The 20450-nt window shown below is 42.0% G+C and overlaps 1 protein-coding gene across 3 annotated transcripts in view; it reads right to left on the reverse strand.

Annotated features, from left to right (window-relative positions):
• Positions 1 to 132: 132 nt before the first annotated feature.
• Positions 133 to 20450, reverse strand: part of akt3a (v-akt murine thymoma viral oncogene homolog 3a) — a 63906-nt gene continuing 43588 nt past the window's right edge. For 2 of the 3 annotated variants that reach the window (XM_044135614.1, XM_044135615.1), the window contains exons 8-14: positions 18793 to 18861; positions 15910 to 16032; positions 15120 to 15248; positions 6961 to 7175; positions 5863 to 5950; positions 4716 to 4818; positions 133 to 3763 (exon numbers count right to left, since the gene is read on the reverse strand). In XM_044135614.1, the coding sequence (XP_043991549.1) occupies positions 3678 to 3763; positions 4716 to 4818; positions 5863 to 5950; positions 6961 to 7175; positions 15120 to 15248; positions 15910 to 16032; positions 18793 to 18861 (813 nt within the window). In that variant the 3' untranslated portion in view covers positions 133 to 3677. The remainder of the gene's footprint in view (positions 3764 to 4715; positions 4819 to 5862; positions 5951 to 6960; positions 7176 to 15119; positions 15249 to 15909; positions 16033 to 18792; positions 18862 to 20450) is intronic. The other variant, XM_044135616.1, reaches the window with a different exon arrangement.

The following is a 20450-nucleotide window of genomic DNA, read 5'->3' on the forward strand; positions in this document are numbered from 1 at the left end:
CCTTTTTAAAAAAAGCTAAAAATCTTGCTTTGAAGCAGGGCTGAATCAAATTCCTCTGAATCGTATCAAAAAGTGATGGGATGCGAAAAGTGCTGTGTTCAAAGCTATAAAGCCGTATTTTATGAACTCTGGTTGTTTTTTTTGGTTTTATTTCCTAATGGTTTTTGGCGTTAACGTGTTCGCACACAGCTAGAACTCCTCAGCTGCTCGCCGACCTGAGTCAAGTCAAAGCTGAAATCCTTCCAAATACTTGAGAGCGCTTCCTTGAGCCTGTCAGGGGTGCCAGCTGGGTGGGATTTGGACTTTTCCCGGCTACCAAACAGGCCGCGTCGATCACACACTCTCACGAGTATTTTTCATCGGAGTTCAGAGCGCCATTTTGACTCGGGGCTGATGGACGGAGGAGAACTGCAGCATGCAGGCCAGCGCCGTCCATTTTTTTTAATTTTCATTTTTTTGCTTCTTTTCCTTTCTGAACTTTCTGCCATTAAGCGGGTTTGCTAGCTATTTGCAGTTTAATGGTAGTGCAACAGTAAAGCATGTGGACTTGAGAGCAGCAGAAAAACAGGTAAGAGGTTGTGTGTAAGACGTACCTTTAAACAAAGAAAAAATTAAAACATTTATTTTAAGAACAAAACTACAACCTCGCCTTACTGCTAAAGGCCCAAAACAAAACAACAACGACAACGAATAAATTAAATAGAAAACAAATTCAAGTTATCCAAAGACATTCAAATAAATAATATACTGGAGTAATGTTTTCTCTGCCTCAGAGCAACTCCCCTGATACCCTCGGTGTGTGTAAGCCAGATGCTAAAAACACAACAGGTTGTCTTTGATTATTATTTTTTTCCTCTCTCTTTTAGACTCAGACGTTTTTGACCTTGTGAATGAAGTGAAACCATCAGGCTTCCCCAACAGCGACTGGAGACAGAGAAATCGAGGGGAATTTCTAAAACGGCACGGCACGTTTTAGGAGACGGCACGGGCCGAAGACATCAGGGGTCACGGGTCGGTCTGCCATCGACATTCAGGTAGAGGTGCACCGATCACAGGTTTGTGGCCAATTTCAGATTCAGACAAAACGATTTATCTTCGGCAGGGTTTGAAATATTTGTTGCCAGCCTTACTGTCGTTAGCCAATGCTAATCAGTCCAGTTAGCATTTATAAAACAGCAATCTGCTCCTTGAGAGAAAGATGACTCCTTTCATTTTAAAGGAGTCAACGCTATTATAAATTAAAGGTTTCAGACTCTCCTAATTTAATTTACACTTCATGGTTATTGACAGCATGTTAGTCTATTATAATCAGTGTTTTTAAGCCAAATCATCTTGTTAAATGATCAATTTGCCTTTACAAAGGAGCATGAATAACATAATGAGAAGGCCTTGATATTGCACTCCAAAACAAATCACAATGGACTGGTTTCAGATGCACAATATGTAGGTTCAAAGGTGACTTGCTGGGCTATTGAGTTTCTGTTGTTACAGTGTAATAACATCTGAATTCCTTAACCAGATCATCAACAAACAGAAGTGAATGTTGGAAACCTACCCTACTTCTAAACACTGTGAATGAATATTCACATCCTGGATGTTGTCAGACTTTTAAAGTCGTTGGCAACAGGACTGAACCGCCATAGAATCTACTGTTTCATTCACATAGCTTAAAACATCTCACACACTTCCTCTGATTTCCTTTAAATGTCTCTCCTGTCCTGAAAACAGCCAGTTATGAGTCTTCTCTCTGTAACAACTTCCACAGGAAGAGGGTTACTGTTAAGTCCTGGTAGTGGTTGGGTACGGTGCATTCACTGACTGGAAAGAATCTGAAAACTGCCTGTTTTCAGTCATCCGCCAACTTCTCGGTGACTCTCTACCTTGCATACTAAACTCTTTTTGTCTCTTTTCTCAACACACTTACACATCACCCTTCCTCATTCTCCCTTTGATCCACTTCCACTTCCTCTCTGAACGCCGCCTTGGCCGTCACCAAACACACGTCTAACAAATAAAAATCAGGGACATTCAGGCGTCAACATGAAACCGATAAGCCGTCTTCAGTGTGTGCCGTCTCCTCCGGCCGTCACATTTTGGTCACAGAACAACACAAAGCCTAAAATAAAAAAAAAAACAAAGAAATGGAGCAGGAAGGCTTTCTGCTTTCCCTCCGACATTCTTGAGCCATTTTTGTTTCTTGAGGTGCAATATTTCTCTCAATCTTAAGAAACAACAATATACTTTTTAAATCATGTAATAACAATAGAAAAGGTTAAATATAAAACCAATGTGTAGAGCAATAAATAGAACATATATATATATATTATAGCAATTGTTGTGATTCTTGTAAACTCACATCAGCTTCTGTTTACTTCCTCACAGACAGTGTCGTTTTAAAAACCGCCTTAATTAACTTGCAGAAAACAGTAGCTAAGCTGTTACCTCACTACATCATAAGTGATCACATTATAAATCATTATTAATATTGCATTTTTTTTTTCCTCCCCACCTCGTCGCTTCTAATAACAGTCCCTTTCCTAAATCTGACATTCCGGATTCACCGCTAAGAGGTACAGCCGTGTGGATCCCAAAGCCGTGATAACCGCGAGTCACAGTAAAGCTGAGAAAGTACCATTTCAGTTAAGCTTTTCCCTTTCTGGAGATTTAAGGTAAATTCAAATAAAAGAAAGAAAAAAAAGATAAAGAGAAAAAAAAACTTCGGTTGGGGAGGGGGAAAACATTCAAACCAGCTGTTTTATTCTAACTTTCACTTCTTCTTGCATTTCCGCCGCATCGTTGGTGACGTAGTAAAGCTAACTGTATTAGCCGGAGCTTCATCTGCTTGGACTGCTGTGCTTTGAGTTGCCAGGAAAGAAAAGCCCATGGTGATCATCGGTTGATGACATTTAAGAGCAGCAGAGTAAAAGGTAGCAGCTGGACGAGCATAGTTTGGGGCGTTTAGCTGTCGCCTGGGTAACGGTTAGCTGGAGGTGTAGCACCGGATTTCAGTAGTAGCAGTAGAAGAAGAGCGGTACCTGTAGTCGTTGTGGTTGTAGTTGAAATAGCAGCAACAACATGACTTGCACTGAGCAGCACCTGAGGGAAGGAGTGTGTGGGGTCCCCACGCTGCTCAGTCCGACCCGGAATCACCGAACCGACGACAAGTCGCGACACACAAACGTCTCTCCGAGTTTGTGTTCGCGAAAGCCTGAGTTACGACCCGCTATGGCAGTTTGGGTTCCAACAACTGAAAGCGCTGAATCGCTGTCGCGCAGATACGAACACTACCTGAAAACTGCGCCGGCTAATATCTTAGAGCTTGGGCTTTTCTTTTTTCTTTTATTTTTAGAGCAACAGGTGTCAAAGCACAGCAAGGGGCCGGTGAAGCTCCCGTCGTTAAAGGGTCGTTAAAAAAAGTCAACCTATCGCGTGCGTCGCAGTTCAGAGTGCAGGAGTGAACTCAGATTTTGCCTCGAGGTTTTGACCTCTGAAGAGATTCACAAAAAAGAGAGAGAGAGAAACAAATCAATAAAGTAACAAGCAGACTGAAGAGTAGGAATGGAGGAGAAAAGGGCAAAAATCCTTCAAGTCTGGGTTGGTCCGAAGCTGCGGGGTCTTCGTGTCCCACGCTGGCGGCCTCAGAGACCAGCTGTGACAATGTCACCGTGATGGACAGTTCATTCTCGCCCGCTGGCCGAGTACGAGAACTGCGGGAAGTGCGGTCGCCTCTCGTTGTCCAGACAGTCCATTCCATCCTCATCGACTAATGAGGGGAAGATTGACAAGTAAATAATGTCAAGAATATTTGCACCGAGCTTTTGTTTTATATCTATATTTTTAACAGCGCATCTACAGCATCCTGCTAAAGTATTCATATAGCCTTCGTGACATTTCCACATTCTGTCATGTCACAACTACTTTAATGTAATTCATTGAGATTTTAAGTTGTGAAATTGTGCATAATTGTAAGGCAGAAGGGAAATTACAATGATTTCAAAGTTGTCTACGAATGGAAATCTGAAAAGTGTGGTGTGCCTTTGTTTTTAGCCTGAACTCACCACAGCGGACATGGATGGTGGTGGCAATATTATGTTGTGGGCATCCGGAGCTACAATGGAATGTCTTGGATCATGTGTTTGAATGGAACAAAGCCCAGCCCTGTCTAGAAATCCATGGCAAGGCTGAAAAATTAATGTTTCACACAGTCCGAGTCAAAGGTGAATGTTTCTATTTTTATTTCTACGAGTTTTTATTTCCTTGTCACAAATATCCACCATGTTGTGTTGGTTCACTGGATAAAATCTCAACAAAACACATCTAGGTTAATGCGTTGTAACATGACAAAATATGAAAAAAAATAATTATTTATTTTTTGAAGACAGTACTAATATTTGTTTTAGTGGTGAAGAAGTAAACTGAGAACAATTCAATTAACAAGCATGCATCTGATGTGTGAAACTCCTGCAGTGTTGTGTGAGCTGCAGATCACTCATGCATAATTCAGTGCAGAACACACTGAAAACAGCAGCATGTTCTTAAAAGTGTGCAAAGAAGAAGTGCTAGTGGCCGGAGGACTAACGGAGACATCGATTATTTCTTCATGCAGTTATTTTGAAAACAGGAAATACTGTTGTTGTTTTTTTTTAGACATGTCTTTGACGACACAGGACATTCATGTACACCAGGGAGGATCAGAAAACATGGAAGGGACTCACATTTCTCTGGTGGAGTGATTGTGATGGTCTGAGCTGTGAACTCCTCGTCGAAGTACCTGGTGTCCGTCTCCGACGTCACCTGAGGCTTGAAGGGAGGGACGAGCTGGGACACAGAGGAGACATCAGATCAGTGCTCCGCATGTGCAGCAGAGATGACGACGACGACAACGACTGTCGGTTTTAGATCATGGAGTTGACGGTCAGACATGTCGACAGGTTTTTAGACGTCCTGGTGTCTGACAAAAGCACCGGGCTGCTTGATTTTGTCGCTTGTGTGTCAGAGTTGCAGACGTACCAGAAAAACAAAAAAAAAATGATTAATTGCGTTAAAGTTTTTAGCAGATTAAAATCAAATTAATCAACGGGACTTAATCAGTGCTCATGTCCCGAGTCCTATTAAATACCAATTTAACCAGTTATGGGTTAGGTAGGACTTTTTTGCCTGAAAATCTGTCGGTCACGTAAATATTATTTTCCTGCAAACTCCACCAATATGCAGTTCGGGCAAAAATTGTTGATAAGTTTTTTGTTGTTGTTGTTGATCAAATAATTTCTGTGACTCTTTGGAAGCAAATACATTTTTATATAAATTTCATTAACTGCACGGGTCTAAAAAAATTAAATTAAATAAGTATGGTATTTATCCTTATAGTTTCTGATTTAGTTTAGTGTGTTGTCAAAACAATCACAGCGCCACATGGTTTTGTTATTGGGTGTCCGTGTCATTGAGTTAGCTTGAAATGCTTCACAAATGCAAAAAAAAAAAAAAAAAAAAAAAAAAACACAAAGGAGAAGGAAAGGAGGAGAAAAACAGAGCGAGGAGTAAGCAGGAAGCTCAGCACCTGCGAAAGACGCCGCAGGTGCTGCCTCCCGGGACACAAGTCTCACTCAGTAGTGTGTGAGCAAACACTGATTCTTAGGAGACAAAGTCACACCTCTTTGTGACGCTGCATGTTTTTAACAGCTGCCTATCGGCTCCTCCTATAGATCTGCTGCATGACAACTGTCGCACAGTCTTGACCTCTGTGCAGAATTTACGGGCAAGCAGTTCAATAAATCTCTCGCATAAGAAAAAAGTGGATGCTGTTACGCTTCAGAGAAAGCCGCCACAGCCGAAGTAAACCCCGCGGTTTTTACCGTGGCGTACCTTTTTGTCGTAAACGTCCTGCCAGTCGATGCCAGAGAAGAAACTGTGCCTCATTATTTCTTTAGCGTCTTCTGGTCCGCCCCCGAGCCTGGTTCAGGGAAGAGGGAAACAAAACAAAAGCTGGGATTAGCAGAGCGCTTCATGTTTACTAAAATGATGGAGCAAAACACAATCGCATCTGCCTGGAGATGAAGAATCAGAACCGGAGAGTGCAAAAAACCTGAGCTAATGAATGAAAAGTTTTATTTTAAACATAGAAACTCTTGAGACTGGTAAAATGACGTCAGAAGAGAAACCTTTTCTACCCTACCATCACAAACATAAACGTGTGGATTTTGGTAAACTCATTGGATGTGCTCTGGTCGGACCAGACTGAGACTTGAAGGGCATGAAACAAAGGATGAAGGAGTAGAAAACCAACTCAAGTCCTTTATAAGAAGAGCAGAGAACCTGTGATGCTGTGGATGTGTTTCTATTCCAAAGGCTTTGGGAAACTCGTCAGTGTGCATGGGACAGCTTGGAAAAGTCTGATGTTTTATTTATGTTTTTTTTTTCCAAATCTGGAAAAGTACGAGATGATTTTTCTTAAAGAAATGCATCCATCTTGATTGCCTTTTAATTAAATTTATTCACAAATTCAGTAATTTAGGAGCTTGTTTTAAGTCAATAATTCCTTAATATTGATTTAGAAAAAGGCTTTTAAAAAAGTAATTGTTCTACTGGCAGATTTTCCCTCATAGTATGTAACAAAAGTTTTATTATAAGTGAAATAATCCACCAGTGGAACTAGTGCTCTTAAATAAATATTAAGAAATGACAAAAAACAAAGACCTATATCTTGCTGAACAGTTACTTGTAAGTTACTTTTGTTTCATTTCGAGTTTACTAAGATTTTGGACTGAAAACTAGACCAAAAATACTTGATGAGCTTTTGTGTTTTTTTTTGCTTTTTTTGGATTTTTCAAAACGTTTCACTGTGAGATTATTCTCCTGCCATAAAAAGCACAGCACTTTTTCATGATAACGTTAAATTGTGATCCACCTTAAAGATGCCGATACATGACGACTCAAGAGACAGCTGCATCAGTAGAGCCACACCTTTTGTTTGGGTCTTTGATGAGCAGGCCGGACAGCAGCGACTTGGCGTCGGCCGACAGCGTGCGCGGGAACTTGATGTCCTCCATGAGGATGAGCTCGAACAGCTTCTCGTGGTCCTGGTTGTAGAACGGCAGCCGGCCGCACATCATCTCGTACGTCACCACGCCCAGCCCCCACCAGTCCACGGCTCGGCCATAGTCGTTGTCCTCCAGGACCTGAGGACAGCGGCGGACGGAGGGGCAGAGGGACAGAAATGCACGGTTTCTAAGAGGGATCGTTCGTTTTATCGGACATCTGCGTTCAGTCTTTTTTTTTTTTGGAGATGATGCCGACTGCAAAGAGACAGATGAAGAAGAAAAGGCGGGACGGGAGAAGAAGTATGTCGAGATGCTTCCAGGGAGAAGTAAAAGCTGAAAAGTTGTTTTGGAGTTAGAAGTGAGTAGAAGCAAAACATCATGAGGTGCATACACCGTAAAAAACACAAAATCCATTTTTGGTCAAGTTTCTAGTGCACATAACTTTTGTTGTAAGTCAATAATTCTTTAATATTGATGCAAAAGTTCTAGTTCCACTGTCATTATTTCACTCATAACTAGCACTTTTTCATCAATTTTGAAGAATTACTGACTTAAAAACAGGCTCTTCTATCTTGCGGAAAAGTAACTTGTAAGTTAGTTTTGTTATTTCTAGTGCACTAACATATTCACACTAGAAACGAGACAAAAATACTTGGGAAGATTTAGTGTTTTTGCGGCGTACGGCTCCTCAGAGGTCTGTGGTCCAGGGAAAGCTGCCAGCTCTCCCTGGACCACCGAACCCTCCTGGCAGCCGCAGACAGGAAGAATCCTGGATGGGGAAAACGTAGGGACAGCCCTCAGCCGGAGTCAAGGCTGTCCTGACCTCTAAGCTGGGCAGCGCAGGTGCTGCTGAACCGTAAGATCTGCTGAGAAGAAGATGTGCGGGGGAGAAAGTCATCTCTACATGAAAGTCTTTATCTGGGCAGATTCCCCTGTCTCCGTCCTCTGTTCACGTCTTCCTTCCTCTCTTTCATCGAGAACAGAGGTAACTCAGGTGCTGTTGACTCCCTCATTACCATAATAAGCTTATTACCATGATGAGTGTATGTGTTGTGCCTGAGCGCGTGGGACAGACAGACAGAGATGGAGAGAAGCCAGAACAGCATATGTTGTTCATCACGCCAATAATAATAACATCTCACTCACTGTTAATGGACCAGTCAGACACAAGGACACAAACATTCACAAACACACTCACAGAAAACCTGTTCAGAACGCGACAATTCTCAATTACAGCAGACAATTACGCCGAAGATGTCACAACAGGAGGAGACTTAGAACTGCGGCACACGCTGAAGCACCGCCAGCAGGGAGCAGGAGACAGAAAGGGCCGCCGTTGCAAATATAGAAACTCACACACACACGCAGACAGACACACACACACAGTGATCAGAGGACAGACGCGTCTATATGAGCGGCGCCCTAAACGTAATCCGTCTGTCTGATTTAAATTTGCTCTGATTCGAAAAAGGTGAACAAGTGGGACCATCGCATAAAAACACTAGCTTTTATAGATAGGCAAGCAGAAATGAATGGAAAATACATTTTCCATCTTTAAAAGTTATTTTGCAGAACAACGTCTGTATCGCTGAATTTGGCAACAACAAAAAAAAGTCTAAAAAAGCTGAAACCTTTGGGCTTCATTGTCATTTTTTTGGCCTCAGGGTCAATTCTCTAATTGGCCAATTGCCATTTTATGATCATAATGAAACCCGTTGTGTACACATGTAGCGACCCATTTCAAATCAGCTCCTTTCTTTGAGTAGTTTAGTATTTTGATACGGTATGAATTGTAAATAATTATAAAATTGATTAAATCTGGGCTATAATTTTCAAAGCTTTTATATTACTTCATATTTTGGCCTGATTCTTTGAAAATATAAGAGAAATAATGTTTCCTCATCAAAACAGAGAAAAACTCCAGCTTAAAGAGTCACAAAACTAAATATGATTACTGTGGGCTTTGATTTAAAAAAAGACCTTATAATCATTAGCTGCCTAACATCATCATAAACATCCCAGAAAAAAATGGCAGCTTTTTATTGTAAAAGGTTTGGATAACAGGCCATATCTGACGCTCTAAAGAATGAGATGATGAAGCAGCAAAACCAAAAAGTAATTTGAACACATCCTCTATAACTCCAGTCTGAAGCTTAAACTCAAAACCTCACTGAAACAGCTGCTATTATCGGTTCCTCTCTGTGCCTGTAAGTCGCATCCAGAAATGATGGACCTTTGCGATTTTAATCTGAGTTCATGTGATGCGTGGAAGAAGGAAAACGATTCATGGTTCTCAAATTACTTAAACAAAAGCATGAAAAGTGTGCCATGAATTTGCATTCAGTCACATCTAGAGTCTCACTGTTGTTTGCTTTTCACTCATTTTTCTTTGTGAAACAGGTCCAGCTCAAATGAAGATGAATTTGTTTTACTGTCACAAATTTGATTTGGGTTCTCTACTTTGACTGGACCGTTCGAACACGGGAATATGGTTTGATCTAAACCATTCTGTTGTAGCTGTATTTCCCTGTGTTTAGCGCCACCATGTTACCATCAGCTTTTAACGGTTAAGCTGTTCCTGAAGAAGAAATTCTTCCCATTTCTCATCCGTTTCGAATCTCATAGCATGATGATGCCACCACCATGCTCTACTGTCGTTATCGTTTCCTCTGGGTCATGTGCACTGATGGTTTCCATGCAGCTTTTTTGCACGCAAGTCAAAAAGTCCCCATGTTTATTGTGACAAACCGAACCTCTTCATTTCTTTCAACAAAGATTTTTTTTTTTTTCTCCTTCCAGTTGTGTTCTGCTTCATACGGCTCTATAACATAAACTCCTAATAAAATACATGTGACAGAATGTGGAGGAAAAAAAAAAAAAAAAAAAAAGCTGAAGTGGTCTTAATTCTCCTGCGAGGCGCCGCGCGTGGAAGTAAATAAGTGAGTTACGAGAGAGATTTTTTCTTTTTTTTTTATGTGCGAATATGTTTGCGTGTGAATCAAGCTGGTCACCCAGTTGGCAGCTGCAGGGAAGAGCCGAGGGAATGAAGTGCGCCGCCAGCTCCAGATACACACTTCTGACTGGTACGGCTGGAGGGATAACACCGGCTTAGACTGCTGGGAGACTGTCAGACACACACTCATACACGGCAGATGGAATATTTATCCATCCTCATCAAATTCATAAAGTTTGGAGAGTGAGGCAAACTGGGAGATGTTTCGTGTTGTTTCAGTGCACACACACACACGCACACACACACGCACACACACACAGAGGGCTGCAGTTTATGAAATTCAGAGCAGCTTGGAGGTGTGGGGGACTGCTTTTGGTGCTAATCTACTCTAAACTGTACGTTGCGCCTTTTGCATAAAGAAATAGCACAGAGATGTAGATAAATCAGTTTTTCACTCGCTAAGGCATTTAGTTGATTTCTTTCCCCCACATGATATAAAATGATTTTTTTAAAACAAATTCAAAATAAAAAGCATAAATTGTTGTTTTTCGCATCAACTCTAGTCAGCTTTCCTGTCCCTCCTGATCAGCATGATGCTGCCACCACCACTACGTTTCTCTGTACAAAAACCTGGTGAAAAAAAAACGCCTAAAAGTTGAGTTTTAGTTCCACCTGAGCAGAGATGAACAGTTTTCCTCTACATGGTTTGCAGCAAACCGTAAACATAACTTCTTTCATCTGTCTCCCAGCGATGGCTTTATTCCTGCCACATCTGTTAAAGTGCACAGCTAAGCTCTGTTACTGAGCTGTGGATCTCTGCAGCTCCTCCAGAGTCGCCGCTGACCTCTTGGCTGCTTCTTTGACAAATGCTCTTCTTGCTCTGCCTCTCAGATTACATGGACAAACAGGTTCACAGCGGTGAGTTACTCGTTCCAAATTCCTCCCTGACCTTTCTGATAGGTTCCTCAGTCTCCATCACATCAACAATTCTCAGAAAAGCTCATTTTTTACTGACATTTTACACACAAATGAACTTTGTTTACTAATTTGTTGCATCTGGAGCCAGTTAGTTGCACTGGCTTTATTTTATGGATGTTGGAGTGACAAGGAATTTCATACGAGGAGGATTAGCAGTGCTCCGTGTGGAGGATCGCCTCCACTGCCCAAATATTAAACCATTAGCATGTCATGACAGTCATGAGTCACACAGCAGCAGTCTTCAGTCAGAAGCCTCTTTAGATTTGTTGCGAGACTGACAGCTACCGGAAAACGACTCTGAAAATATTTGGATGATGTAAGTTACGAAAACATTTTGTCCCTTTGGGATAAATAAAGTATTTTTGAAATTAATGAATACATCCACACGCACACACACGCAAACAAGAGTAAACTATGCCACACTTTCCTATCAAACACCAACATTATGCGCCACTAGTATCAAATAAAATACACCGAACTTTGAAGTTGCGGCGTGACAAAACGCAAAGAGAAGCTCAATGGGAGTGATTTTTTTTCTTTTTTTGCAAGGCTCTGTACACATGTGCATGTAGCTGTGTGTTTTAGGCTGACCCATGACTGAAGGAGGTGGTGGCAGCTCGGCTGCAGGCAGGGAGCAGATTAATCCACACAGAGCCAGAATGCTGCCCTAGAGCCCCAGGCGCCGAGGCATCGGGGTGTGTGTGTGTGTGTGGGTACAATTTAGCGACAGGGCTGACAAATAAATGGGACAAGACGAGTTATGGACAATTTGAACCATCAGCAGGAAAGATGGAGCCGAGATTAAAAGCAGCAGAGAGGGAGAAGGTCCCGACCCGTCCCCACCGGGGCCGCCATGTGGCAGCTAGCTGCTGTCCGCCGGACGGGGGGCTTTGGCAAAGCGGGCATGACTACACGGGACAGGACAGGCGCACAACGCCTGTGGCTGCACCAGCACAGATAGCCAGCAGGGGAGCACACACACACACACACACACCCACACACGCACACACACACTCTCCCACATACACACACCTCATATACTGTGGCCATACAATCCCATATTGCTGATGTCAGACACAGACCTTCTCTCTGCACAGTGTCATTATTTGGAAACGGGTCTACCCTGACAATCTGCTAGCGTTTCTCAAATGTTCCGCTAACAGCTGAGTGCGCCGCTATGTTTGTAAAACATTTACAGTAGAAAGGTCACATATACGGCACACCAAAATAAAAGAGAAACGCAGGAATGGAAAAGGACCAGATCCACCCCCTTTTAACACTTGCAAAACTGCCACAAAGAAATGTGTCAAACACAGAAAATATGGAGGAAAGAGCAGAGAAAACACTCCCCACGTGTCCCATCTCTCTGTTCATTATTCTCACGTTGATGTTCTTTCGTTTTTTATTATTTACTGTGGCCGTCCTTGAAACAACAACACCTCGAGTTAACGCTTAGCGTCTTCAGTGGTGCAGTGAGTCGGTCTTCCTTCACTCCTCATCTGCCCCTTTCCACAGACAGCAAAAAAGCGGGAACCATCCGACTTCCTCTCCTGTAACCCTGAAATATTTTCTCGTCTTCCTCCAGGCCCCCGCCTCACCCCCTCCCTGAGCCCCCCTTCCTCTTTTTAATCCCGGCTACTTTGCATCTCTGTAACTTGGCTCCGAGCGAACCGTGTTATTTTTACATGCGGGCGAGCAGAGTGTGCGGGCGGGCGGGCGGGCGAGTGGCGGTGGTGTAGATTTCCAGGGTTTTTTTTTTTCTTCTTCTTTTTTTTTTTTTCCGAGCACCTTCCTCCAACCTCGCCCATCTGCCGCCATCTGCCTCGCTTTAGCCCGCACTTTCCACAGCACTGACACACACGCACATAAATGCACACAGAGACGCACATCCTGTGAAAAAAATAACCAACAGCCTCCAATCAGCTTTTGGCACGCAAAGGAAGGGACTACAAAAAAAGGCACAAAATGCTGCGCCAAATTGTCCTCCATACTTTTTTTTTGAGTGGGATCTACACTCTGCCTCTTTTCTCCTCCTGCCTTTACATCCACATCTCCATCGCTCCGTCTCCCACCACCTACAGTCCCCCGCATCCATCTCGCCAGTTGATCCGCTGGCCTCCCGCTGAGGCAGCGCTGACGGCTGGACAGCGTACGGCAGCAAAAAGAAGAAGAAGAAGGAAAAAAAAAAAAAGGAGCACAAGAATGTGGCTGTTTCGGTGTGTTCCCTTTTCCAGTTCAACCAGCAACACCCTCATTCACACTCAGGAGCTGCATATTTACTCTTCACCCTGATATTACGAAGTCTGAGAAAAACAAATTCAAACATACTCACAAAAGGAAACACAATATGTGTTTGTGAGAGCCACCGGAAATTAGTGTGTACCCAAAAACTGTAGTTATGAAGTTATGAATAACTTCATAATTATTTATGTTTTCTTTCTGTTTTATTTTAAAAGGGCTTCCACTTCCACTGTTAAATGTTCACTAGTGTTTACAGCTATCTGATCCTTGAGGATGTGCTCTTGCATTATTGTGCCATTACCATTGTATTACTTGAAAATTACAGTACATTACAATATTACAATATAATCATTTATCGCAATAAGTTCTGGGCCAATTGATCGTCCGGCTAAATTTGTTATCATGATTGGCCGACTCAAGAGTAGCGAAACTTTATTAAAAAAAAACGAAGAAAATAAGCTACTCAATAAAAAGTAAAAAGTATATAGCTTAGAAAGAAATTACACACTGCTTAGTCACCATGTTCAACTAACGTGGTACAACCGCACTTCATGTCACATCTGTTATTCTACCTTTCATATGCAGCTCATTTTACCTCATCTGTGGCTCATCTTGATGATTTAAAGAGACATAGCTCATCCTAGGCTACGTCTACGTCTCACCCACCTGTTGCTGAGCACTGCCGGTCAGCTGACTGTGAAAGCGCTTTGATGTTTTAAACATACTGACAGAAAAAAAAAAAGAAAAAAGCTATTTGGTTGTTACCAGTAGCAACTCAAGGAGCCCCACCCATCCCACTCATCTAAGTAAAGCCGCTTTAAAACTACAGTTGCCATGCCACCAGCTGGTTGGCAAGCTGTTTCACAGAGGACCTATGACAAATGCAAACAGTCACGGTGTGTAAACCGAAGGAGCATCAGCTATCAATCTCATTAGATTAACACCTTTTTATAGAAACTATGTTTTCCTGATAAGCAGCAAGGCAGCACGATATCAAGAAAACCTATAATCCTGACCGTACTACTGAATATCGATTATGATTAACCCCCATTTTACCAACTAATATTAACCCGACATACTTACATTGACTTCAGTCAATGTATAACAAAATAAAATGTTATAGCTAGTGTTACTCTAGCTGCATATAATCTAGATTATCAAATGAAAATTAATTTGATAATGTACGTTTAGATCACATACATGTTTGTTTCACTATTTCTGTGAGCAGTGAAACAACGAATCTCTAAAAAAAATTGGAATTTCATTCAAGGCTTCTATACTATAAGCACTTTGATTTGCCTGGTTGCTGAAAATGTGCTTTAAAAATAACCTTTACCTTTATCTATACATGTCAGTTACTGTTTCTGGTCCATTCTTAGCTGGTCCAAAACGTAAAAAACGACCCAAAACTGGACGTTTGGATGTTACATGCAAGACCTTTCTCAATAAATATTAAAAGAATACTTATTATTATCATTTATTATTGCAGTAATATAATCCTGGACAATAACAAAATGGCACAGAGAATTTCTCTATCTCATTATCCATCAGAGTTTGTAGGTAGATAGATTTTCAGGTCTAGGTTGGGTTTAGGCCATTTCTTTTGAATATATACATTTGCCTTTAATAGCATGACCACTGCAATAAAAGATGTTTATTATACACTTATTTACCTGGGGGGCTAGTAAATATGGAAGATACTGCAAAATCCAGGCACTGAAATCGTCTTGAATCCATTTAGAAAAATTTTTTTGGCCCATTTTGATTCCAAACGGAGATCTTTTACAGTTCTGGTAGATCTTTTCACTTAATATTTTGTCAACTTCATTCAGAGGTGTACGATTAGGACACAAAACAGGTAAACAGGAAGACTCAACACAGGAATGTTAACAATTAGCATAAAGCGTTACCTCTGGAGCGAGGTACTCTGGCGTTCCACAGAAGGTCTTCATTGTAGCAGCATCAGTGATGCCCTCCTTGCAGAGTCCAAAATCTGTGATTTTTATATGACCATCTTTATCCAGCATCAGGTTTTCCAACTGGACCCAAAACAAAAGACACAAGCGATTGTCATCATCCATCACTGAGAAGCACCACAATACCTACAGTGAAGGGCTTTGTTGACAGATCAAGGACAATTGTGTGGACAGTGACGCCAAGATTTAACCTCTCCAAAGCAGGAGAGCAGAGGCGGACACGTAAACACCAGCAGTGTGTAAGGCAGTAGCAGGCGCACTCAAAACACACAACTGAAGAAATGAGGGAAATAAACTTCAGGCATGTTGTGGAGCCACTCAACCTTTTAATTTTAATGGCTGAAGTGTTTTTCTCACTCTGCGTCTGCCTTTTCTCTTTCTTTTTTTTTTTTCCTCCAGTTTTCTTGGCTGCTGTCAGCGGGTCTGAGGCCAAGGCTGCCAGGCAGGCGCTCAGACGGAGCAATCTACCTCTCTACCTCTGTGGCATCAGCACCCCTCCCGCCCCCCCTCCCCGTCTCCCTTCGCCGCCATCTTCTCTGCTTTGTGTCGGTTTCTGTCCCACTTTTTAATTACAACCGATTCTGAGCCCCTTGCCTCAACCTGGACAAATAAAACCTAAATAAACCAAAGACACACAACTGTGGAGCTGTAAAGGGAAAAAAAACCAAAAAAAAACAAGTGCCCCCCTCCAGCCTCCCCTTTTTACTCCTTTGGTTGTGTTTACCTTGAGGTCCCGGTACACAATCTTGGCTGAATGCAGGTAGTTGAGAGCTGAGACAATCTCGGCGCCGTAGAAGCGCGTGCGCTCCTCAGAGAACACTCGCTCTCTGGACAAATGGAAAAACAGCTGCAGGAGAAGGAGAGAGGGAGAGAGAGAGGGGTGAGAGTAAGCAAAAAAAGAAAGCAAAAAAATGGGGGGGGGAAGGGTAAAGTGGGGGAGACAGCAGGGACGGCACAGCAATAATTACTGATTTATTGGAGGAAATTAGCACAACACAAACTGGCTGCCCGCACCATATTGAGATGATAGATAGCGGAGGGGAGAGTGATAGTAGGGGGGGGCTGGCGTCTCGGAGGAGGGTTGGTGGAGGCGCCCGGCAGCTGGCGCCTCATCTAGCAACCCCCCGCGCCCCCCCTCCCAACCCACCTACCCTCCGTACTGCAGATACTTCTTCCATGTTACCCTCTGGGCTGCGTTGGCACGGCGCTGGCGAGGAGCGATGGGGGCCAAATCACCGGGTTTAATCAATACAGCATTCCAGTTAAAGACGGAGCGACGATGGCTGCCACAGCCAACACCGCCACCTTCACCATCCTACCTCCACTGCAGCACTGATTACCGGCCTAACCGGCTTCGTCCTCTTGGGCCTCCATCTTTGCTTCCTATTTTCTCACATCTGGTGTTGGAACGAGACTAATTCTACACCAAACAACTCATTTTTAACCCCCCATGTGGGTTTACGTCATACCATGGGGGAAATAATTATTGAATACAACCTCTTTTTTGTTTTTTAAATACATTTCTAACAAGACTGTTGGCATGAAATTCACATAAGCTACAGGTAACAACTTAAATAATATATCAATCAATCACTCAGAAAAAACACATTACATTACCAACGTACACAAACGTTGTCTTATAACAATTCATCTATACGAGTAAATAGGAGCAAGAAGAAGAAAAACCTTATAAAAACCTGCCCCTTTCTCAATAATCACAAAATAAATCTTTTTGCTCTCATGCCCACATATATAAAATGAAAACTATAACTTACACGCAATATATAATTCTCCTCATTGTTAAAAAGTGTGTGACAATCTTCTTTTTTTTTTCCATATAAAGTAATTTAAATTAGTTTAAAGTAGGAATTTTTTTTTCAAATCCTCATCCAAACTATTCCATAATTTGACTCCAGGGACCAAAATGCACATTTGTTTTAAAGTAGTCCGCACAATTTTACTTTCGAAATCATACGCTTCCCCTCGCTGTCAGATATCAAGTTAACACACGTGGCCTCGGACTGACACAAGCCTGCTGTGCTACATCACTCAAGTTGTGCAACTTACCCAAGAGACCAAAGGCTACAGGTCTCCCATTAATAGAACAGGGAGGTTTGCATGTAGACACTGGAGTGACGCTTACAGACAACCTTGCTCAAAGGCCTTTTGTGTCTAGGCGTGAGAGAGAGTGTGTGTGTGTGAGAGAGAGGATCCGGGGGGGTAGAAACGACAGGTGGGCCTTCATCAGTGCACTGGCAGCTGTGACTGTGGCAGGTTTGTAATGGTTTGCGAGTGGATGTGTTCGTGTGGCATGCGTGGTCACAATTTGTCCAGCTAGGTAAAAATGTTCTCCGTGTGTGTCGTTGCTGGTGTTCTCCTTGTGTGTGTTTGCTCAAGCCTGGCACCGGCCTGAGCCGCATAACTAACTGGGAGGGGAGCAGGTGACAGTTGCACTAAGGGAATGAACCAAGATTGCAAAATCGGCCCGATTAAAAATTTGAGAAATGGGAAAGTGAGGGAATCCAAACTCATTTCCTCTTTGACTGTTATTCGGGCTACCTGTCTGCCCCTTAGGTGTGTTTGTAAATAGGCACGAGCAGCAGAGGAATGGGAAAGAAAAGAAAGATGAGAAGGCAAGACAGAGGCCAGTTGGTTGGCAAAGAACTGCTAGGAAGAATCCAACAGAGAAACTTTAGCCCCTTCTAGAGTGATTGTGCTTTCTTTTGCTGCACTGCTGTGGATTTATACTGTTCATGACTAGAAAAGTTCTGCGATTCTCCAAAGAACAGTTGTATGTACAGATTATCTGAGTAAATATAAAAAATAGTTTTCCAATTATGATTTTATTACAACAACTAGTCTAATAACTAGTTTTGCCATCTTTGGATGCAAGAAGTGCCATTCAGCACTTGTGAAGATTGAAGGAGGAATTTTGGCCCACTCTTGTACGCTGAATTGCTGAATTGGGGGGGGTTAGCAATAGCTACTTGCTATAGCATCTACTTCTTTTTAAGAAACAATGTTGAGTGTATTTGTCCTTGTTACATAAAAACATTTAAATAAATGTTAGGGTACATAATTACAGGGGAAATACAATAAATGCATGCCATACTTTCCAGATTTGTTTTTGTCCAAAGAAATGTGCAACATTTTACAATTTTTTCCACTTTACAATAATTGCTACACAAACTTACTAAACTTTGTTAACAAAGTACTTCATGTTGGTGTCCGTATCACATAAAATCTGAACAAATACTCCAAAATGTGGGTGTGACGTGACAAAAAGCGGCCATTTTGCCTTTTCGTCTATTCCTGACATCAAACTCAGGATTTATTATTGTTTTCTTCATTTTCACTACAATTAACATGCATCATCCTGAGTGTACTAAAACTAACTTTAACTGCTTTATTCCTCCCCTAAAAAAAACCATTTTGATAAGACACTTAAGAGCTATCCCTTGCTTCATCACAGTGTGGAGTCAGTTGACTGTAGAGTTAGCGGCGCGCTAATTGCTGACGGTTGCTGTGGTGTAGTTGCGGTTCAACTGGCTGTTTAAAGCAGCAACATAAACTCGGCTAACCACGAATGTGTTTGCATGAGACCTACCTCCCCTCCATTCACGTACTCCATGACAAAACAGAGACGGTCTTTAGTCTGGAATGAATACTTCAGCGACTGAAACAAATAAAAAAAAACAAAAAAACACACACACACACATTTCCAATGAAATTAACAAAGTGCATTTATGTGTGTGTGGGTGCATGTGTGTGCGTGTGTGGGCGTGTGTGTGTGTGTTTCAAACACAGCTGCATTCAGTGGGCAAGCCCAACGTACAGACCTGCATTTACTGAGACTTTCATTTTTCTAAGAATACACAGAGGAGCTGATCATTCTTTGGGGAATTTGGACAATATAGTAGCATCCAGATTTTCCTTGTGTTCCTGTAACGCCACAAACATTACCTGTTACAGACCAATAAACCGAGTACTAACAAACCTATATATTCATTTTGCCTGTTTAACATGTCTTTGTCCCCACATCCTCTCACCCTGAAGTAAACAGCGAAGTGGGAGAACAATTGTGAGCGCAGGTGGAACTCTAGTCCCATTGTAGCCAAGACAGCAGGCACAACAAAACATCATCATACTTTGCCTCCAACTGTTTATGCCTCTGTGCAATTGTTCAAAGAAAGTACCGTTCGAGTATACGTGTGTGGATTAGATGTGTGCACGTGTTTTCTTTTGTGTTTTCTTTTGAGGGGAAAAGGCTGCTGAGCAAAAGAACAGTTGGCCGCCGTCTCTTTGTGGCTGCAGGTGTGACGGGGGTGAACGCAGATACAAACTATAATTGCTCCCTTGATGAACATGCGCATCCGCGTGCTTGTGTACGTTAAAAGACGGGGTGAGAGAAAGAAAAAAAAGCCAACAACCGAAATCAATTAAGTCCAAGCGACTGATGGCGGTGCTCTGTCTACAGAAAGGTCAGATATGCTGATGATAAATGCGCACATATTAGAGACGCTGTGAGAAACTGAACGATTCTCAGCCCTAACCAGCGGCCAGTTGGCGGGAAAACTTCAAAGTTTTATTCAGATAACACTCCATACCTGGTTTTGCTGATTGCGACACTCTTCGGTGTTGACATAGTTACTGAGAAGACTCAGAGGAAGCCATTTGCAGTATCAGTATATTGTTAAACATCGAGTCAAAAGCTATTTGAAAGGAAATTGTATTTCTACAACCTGCTTACTGTTCACTCAGTAAACTGCAAGAGGGTGAGAGAGAGAGCAGTACATGCAGTAGATAACAGCAAGGCTGAATGTGTTACATCTAACTTGCTCTGCTTTATTATTTTGAACTTTCAAATGTCTGTCATAGTGGTCCACTCGGTGGAACTTTCGCCTTGCAGGTTGCGACCTGGCATGCCAACACCAAGGACTGCACTACTTACAAATATAAAATAATGAAGGAAGTTTAACATGGGAATACTAATAATTTTGTAGTTGTTTTAAATAATAGTGAAACCCTGTTTTACAGCGACTGCTCTCTCACAAAGCAGCTTTTAACATAAATACGTAAAGTCTGGTAACAGCAGGAACGATAGACAATAATATTGTAATAATAATTTAAACTCTGATTTAAACTTTATTTCTATATTAGAGAAATATATTCTCTAGTGTATTAGAGAATATTATCCTCTAACATTCTAGAATTGGTAATGGCAGACTAAAGGATTAACAAATTTAAATTAGCCATAAAATATTC

This window comes from Gambusia affinis, linkage group LG13 (assembly GCF_019740435.1).
Source record: "Gambusia affinis linkage group LG13, SWU_Gaff_1.0, whole genome shotgun sequence".
In the NCBI taxonomy this organism is placed as follows: domain Eukaryota; kingdom Metazoa; phylum Chordata; class Actinopteri; order Cyprinodontiformes; family Poeciliidae; genus Gambusia; species Gambusia affinis.